The following is a 6219-nucleotide window of genomic DNA, read 5'->3' on the forward strand; positions in this document are numbered from 1 at the left end:
CCCAGGCAGCAGTTTGGTCCCCCTGGCACAGCCAGCACATACCTGATTTGTGGTGTTTTCTAAATCCCTTTTAGCTCAGCGACTCTGCCCATCACCTTCAGGTGCCTGGAAGAAAACAACGGCGTGGACAGGCGCATCACGAGGTTTGTTCTGCCCGTGGGAGCCACCATTAACATGGATGGCACCGCTCTGTACGAGGCCCTCGCTGCCATCTTCATTGCACAAGTCAACAACTACGAACTCGACTTTGGGCAGATCATCACAATAAGGTGACTTTTGAAAGGTCTAGGGGGTTTGGGAGGGATCCCATAGCCAGCCCTTGGGTAAGCCTGTTTTGTTGGCTTGCCTGAGCTTTAGGTTCCTCTGAATGGAAAGGAAGGGGAAACTTTCAGGAATGGAAGCTAATAGGGCTTGAGTGCCATGTCTTCGAGACCCCCGAGACCTTATTGCATTCCCAATTTGGGGCCAACCCTTGGGCAGAGCTGCTGTGTGCACTCTGCTGTGCCTGGCGCTGGCAGGACGTGCCGGGCTCAGTCTGATGCCCCACGTGTCACTTTCCTTCTCTGTGACGGGGCAGAAAGGCTGCCAAGATGGTTTGTAGAAAATGTGCTGAGCCTCTTCCTGATGCTTCTGCAAATGTGACTGCCTGTATTCTTCCTTCTGCTGAGAGATGTGCTTTGCTTTCCCTCCAGCATCACTGCCACGGCAGCCAGCATTGGTGCTGCAGGCATTCCCCAGGCAGGGCTGGTGACCATGGTCATAGTGCTGACGTCGGTGGGGCTGCCAACTGAAGACATTACGCTGATCATCGCTGTGGACTGGTTCCTGTGAGTTCTCTGCCCAGCAGCATGCCCTGCCCTGTGCTCCCTGTGTCTGCACTCCCAATGTCTGTGCTACAAGCAGGCTCCGTGATCTGTATCAGGAGGCCTTTGCACAGAAGCCCTCTCTGTTCATTCATCTTCACCATATACTTCAGTGACCCAATGCATCAGAATTCACTTACAGATCAGCTTGGTGACCAAGCAGCATGTCCTTAATTTGCTTTATCTTACTAGATAACAATTGGAAATGATCTCCAGATCAACAGGGACAGGTTGTGTCAGTAACACAAAAATTCACACTGCTGAGTGACAGTGGCTCTGTGCTACCAAACAAGGACAGTGGGATGGGATGGGATGGGATGGGATGGGATGGGATGGGATGGGATGGGATGGGATGGGATGGGATGGGATGGAAGGGACTGGCTGGACGAACCTGAGCATCTAACCAGCCACACAGTTCCACTTCTCTCCCTTTTAAAATCTGGGACAAGTGGTTTCACAGGAGCATCCTCAGGAAAGAGATTGAAGAATGTTCTGTCTTCTTAAACAAGAAAAATACACCAGCAGTGTTTCCTCTGTTCTTCTGTCTTGTGTATTGCTGGTCTGTAGCCAAAGCAGCCCAAGTCTGCTCCCAGCCACAGCTGAACAGTGGGAAACAGTCTGGTCCAACACTTCCATTCATTCTGGGAGAGGTGCATAAGATCAGAACTGGCTGGAAAATCCTACCTGCTGTTGTAAATGCTGCAGGATATTTTGGTTTGCTGGACTGATGACAGGTTTTCAATATTCAGGCTTATATATCAGGTTTTCTTGAAATGTTCTTCATGCCCTTAGCTGATACAAGAAGTTGCATACCACTTTTCTCTCTAATTTTTCAGAGACCGCCTTAGAACGACCACCAACGTCCTGGGGGACTCTCTGGGTGCTGGCATTGTGGAGCATCTCTCCCGGCAGGAGCTGGATGCGCAGGAATGCGAACTCGGTAATTCTGGGATAGAGGAGAAAGAGCAGCCCTGCCTGCAGGTCTGCACACACAGCAACAGCCTCAGGCACCCCAGCAGGGAGACAGCGCTGTGAAGTCAGGCAGCATTACACACTCATGCTGTATAAAGCCAAGACTTGAAGCAGAAGTCTTGGGGGCCAGAGAGGAGGACAGAACACGACAGACTTTCCAACATCTACACTGTTCTCCCCCACATGCAGTCTCCCCTGATCCCTTTTATTCCCCATCTCTTTCTGACTGACTTTAAAGAGGAGAAAATTAAATGGCAAAGAAACTTTTGTTCCATGAAAGCCTGGTTTAATCATTCTTCCTGGAGTTCAAGAGCTAGACCTGAGTAAATAAGGCGCAGTGGATGAGCTGGACCAGGAGCTCTCTCTGTTATGAGCTGAAGTCGAAGCATAGTTAATGGACAAGGTGGGCTGGTGACACCCTTCCTGCGGACTGGCACCAGGACATTGGCACAATAACTATTGCTAATCCTGCAGATGCAGAGTAGCAAAGCCTTCACTTGGTCAGTGGCTTCCCTTCAAGATTTTGGCAGCTTTGAGACCTCTGGTGGGCACCAGGGCTCCACTTCGACTCTTCAGTGGCCAGTGCTTGTGAAAAACCAGTGTTCTCCTTGTGTGCACTGCCAGCGTTGGCACAGTGACACCACCGATGCCTCCTGAGGTCTCCTCACCCCTCTGGCAATCCTTCTGGCTGTGGGTACTGAGGTCTTCTATCTCTCAAAAGAAGATGGGACCAAAGAATAGGGACAGGGCTGTGCTGGTTGGCAGCACAGAGGTCGGAATGGCTTTCCATTCATGGAAGCAGTGAATTATGAAAGTAGCAAACAAATAATGGAAGGGATCCACTGTCCAGCCTTTGGACCAGTTCTCCTGTCAGCCAAGCTCTGCCGAACAGTTCACTTTGTTTCCTTCTAAAGATCTCTTCTCTTAGTGAAAGCAGAAGGGGAATTGCAAAGCTTAAGAGCAGTGCCTCCCCAAGCAGCTGGAGCTGCCTGCGTGCCAGGGCTGCTCTGTGCCAGCTGTTTCTCAGCTCAGAGGCAGGGACAAAATCACAGAGCTGTCCTGTGCTCTTCTTGCATTTATCACCTTCATCCATGCTGCAGTGTCGCAGGGAGAATGCTGCTGTCTTGGGCTTTTCTCACACTTAAAGTATGCTTAAATTGTGCTATCAAAGCAGGTCGGACTGTGCCTGCAGCATTTGCTGCTAAAACAAGAGAAAAGGGACGGTCTGTTTTTCACAGATTTTTATAAGCTTTGATTTTGGAGTCCAATTTTTGAGGCAAAACTGAGCCCTCCAGGCAGAAGGCTGGAACACGTGGTGTGCAGCACTGTTTGTTACTCTCCACATTCAAGTAAAGGATTGCAAATGTTCTGAACATCCGAGCAGCTCCTTGGGCAGCAATTCTGGGAGTACAGCTGCAGGTACAATGACAGAAGTGCATCATCTGGGAATGTCTGAAATGCTGAAAGGCAGCAAAATCCAAAAGCTGAAATCCAGCTGCCCAAAAACTTGGCTGCAATGCTGTTTCTACTTACAGCAGTTTCTATGGTTTTCAGAATATATTGGGAAGAAAACCAGTCTTTTATAAGACTTATGGAAAATTGGACAGGAAAAGACCCCCAGACCCCAGGCAGGAATGCAAGCAATCCCAACAGACCTCTCTGAGCAATGCTGATCTCCAGGTCATACGCCCCAGTGCGTTTTCTCCCCCCTGACATAACCCTCTCCTTGTCACAGTGTAGGAACGTTGTCTCTCATCCTGACTTGGTGAGTGGGATAAGAAATCGTTATCCTCCCCTTTGCATGAATATAATTATGATGTCTGCTCCTCTCCTTTCTAGACTAAACAGAGGCAGTTCTTTCAGTATGCCCTCTCAGGTAAAAATTACTCACAGTCCCATCCTCTGGACTTTTCCCTCTCTGTTCCACACCTTTCTCCAAGTGGATTGAGGACAGCTGGGCAGAACGATCCAACTGAAGATCTATTAGCACAGAGGAAAGAACATTTCATGCACACTGAGATAGAGACCTTGGCTTCAGCTTAGCACGGGTAACAGCACGCTGCTCAGGGGAACCGCTCACAGCTGCAACAAATTCAGGTCTGCTCAGCTTATCTTAAATCCATCAGGTATCCTAGCGAGGTTAGACCTGAGCTTTGATGAGATGGCTGTATCTGAAGGCTGGATCTTATCCTAAGAGTTCTAAGGTGCGTTAGCTTGCATCTACAGTGAGCTAAGAGCACTGGCGTAGCACTGACACGGCTCAGCTGACGTGAGTCCAAACCAGCAGAAAGAACAGACCTTACAAAATCCAACAGCATGATGATTTCACAGCAGCGTGACAGCATTGCCTCCACCCCGCTGATGGTCCACGATAATTCCTACTCCATTTTAAGTAGAGCTGCTGCTAGCCAGTAATTTCCCAGCCTGTTTGTGCAGTTCATTACTGACTGTTACCTAAAAACAGTAATTTCTATTTATCCTTATTGAATCACATCTTGCTTTTCTTTTTTTTTTGCAGATTATTTGTCCAACTTCTCAAGAAAGCATTGAATTCTACTCCTGAAGAGACTTCTTGTATATATATATATAAAGGGCAAACCAAGGGATGAATTGGAAGACAAGGAGAGATGGTTGGATTGGACTCTAGCTCAAACGGAATTAATTCTGGGAAGCCCTACGGCGTGGGTTGTGCAGAGAGGCAGACGAGTTGATCATGAGTGTCCCTTCTGGCTTTGTAATATATGCACATGCTTTCTGGTTTAGAGGTACTGCAGAGGCTCTGCTGATTGTTTCCAAAAGCTATCAGAAAGGATCCTTATGGTAACTTCTCTGAACTCAGCAGGACTCTGACCTGTTTTCAGTTGCTGTTAGCAGATGTAAGCCTGTCACAAAGGGCTCTCATACTGCATTGCATTGGCATCATCTCACTTGTTCCCACCAGGCAGCATGCCCCAAGCCTTGCCGTGTGATTTCTTGCCTTCAACAAAAGATTAACGAGCACAGATGAGTAGATGGCTCCTTTTCCAATCTTGCAAGCCAGTTTGCTGTGGGGAGTTTCAGAATATTTTTTTGCTGTGGTGTCCACCCATGTTGTGGACCAATCTATGATCAGCATCATCCATTTGTTTACAATGCCCAAGCAGTATGGTCAGGAATTTGCTTATATATGCACAAATATCTACATGCAGGTGTGTGTGTGCCTGTGAATGGGGTGCACACGTACAAACACACACACAATCATTCTGCTGCTGATCCAAGGACAGGCAATGCTGAACCCTCACTCTGTGAGGTTGCATCCTTAATTTTGACACCCAGTGTGATTTGCAAAACTGCTCCCATCTCTAAAACAACAGAAACTGTTTTACATTACAGTAATGAGTCTTCTAAAGCAAGGTTTATTAGGAGGGAGCTAATTGTGCTGACTGTGGGCTGTGGCTGCTCCCGGTGCGTACATCCCAAGGTCTCGGGTCCCCACGCTGTGCAGCTTTGCAAGGAGGCAAGCTTTCAAGTGCTCAGCCAGGAATACAGAAGTGTTTGTACTCCTTCCAAGCTCAAACTCTGACCTCGTACCAACTCAGCCTTCAGAACTGCGCAACTGAAAACATGAAATCATTTTATCAGCTGTCTTTTTAAGTCATCAGCTATTTGGGAACGCGTGCGGTCTTTTCTTTACTGCAGTACTGCTGCTTCTAGTTGCAGAAACACAGTGAGTTTCTTCTCGTGGCAAATAATTTATCCCTGATGATTGGGTGGGCAATGTTTGGGCTGAAACAGGGAGCTGCTCGATGCACACAGCCACGAGGAGCTCTTGGATCAGGACACATCCCTTCAAAGGGAATTTAGGAGAGCAAAGACATGGAACAGAGGTTTTCACACAGCGGGCCGCGGATCGCGCTCAGCACATGGTAGCTGTGTTCCTTCAGGAGCCGGATCTGCCCATGGAATCCGGAATCACGAAATCTTTTGCTCTCCGCAGGGGTGAAGGCGGGAACTGGAACTCACTGCTGCAGCGTCGTCGTCGCATTCGGGCACTTTGTGTTAATTCCCAAGGCCTTTCTTTCCATGCTGTGAGTTTCAGTGTCAATAAAGATAGTTTGCAGATTTGAAAAATAAAGGGAATCTTTTTCCACAGTGCTCCTCCATGACCTTTTTTCCCCCCCCACTCTTTTCCCTCAGAGCCGTGACCCCACAAAGTCAGGGATGCCGCGTTCAGCATTGCGTGTTACACGGCCTTATCTGCACGTCTCTGTGCTACAGGTCAAGAGCTCAATTCAGATTTTTACAAGGTCTTTCCCCAAAGCTTTTCCTTTGATGCTGCCTTCTGCGTATGTCTGCTATGGCACAGCAGCACAGGGCTGGCTTACTTGCTGCGTGTGCTGTGCAT

General features: G+C 48.4%; 1 protein-coding gene across 8 annotated transcripts in view; it reads left to right on the plus strand.

The window, feature by feature from the left end:
• Window positions 1-5966, plus strand: part of LOC128090095 (excitatory amino acid transporter 4-like) — a 28090-nt gene extending 22124 nt beyond the window's left edge. For 3 of the 8 annotated variants that reach the window (XM_052702127.1, XM_052702129.1, XM_052702128.1), the window contains exons 9-11: window positions 75-269; window positions 693-827; window positions 1700-2114. In XM_052702127.1, coding sequence (XP_052558087.1) covers window positions 75-269; window positions 693-827; window positions 1700-1898 — 529 coding nt within the window. In that variant the 3' untranslated portion in view covers window positions 1899-2114. Of the gene's footprint in view, window positions 1-74; window positions 270-692; window positions 828-1699; window positions 3255-3674; window positions 3933-4353 lie in introns of those variants that run through there. The other 5 variants (XR_008210808.1, XR_008210807.1, XM_052702126.1 and 2 more) reach the window with 5 other exon arrangements.
• Window positions 5967-6219: the final 253 nt, after the last annotated feature.

The sequence above is a fragment of the Tympanuchus pallidicinctus genome, unplaced genomic scaffold, assembly GCF_026119805.1.
Source record: "Tympanuchus pallidicinctus isolate F22 unplaced genomic scaffold, pur_lepc_1.0 scaffold43, whole genome shotgun sequence".
NCBI lineage: Eukaryota > Metazoa > Chordata > Aves > Galliformes > Phasianidae > Tympanuchus > Tympanuchus pallidicinctus.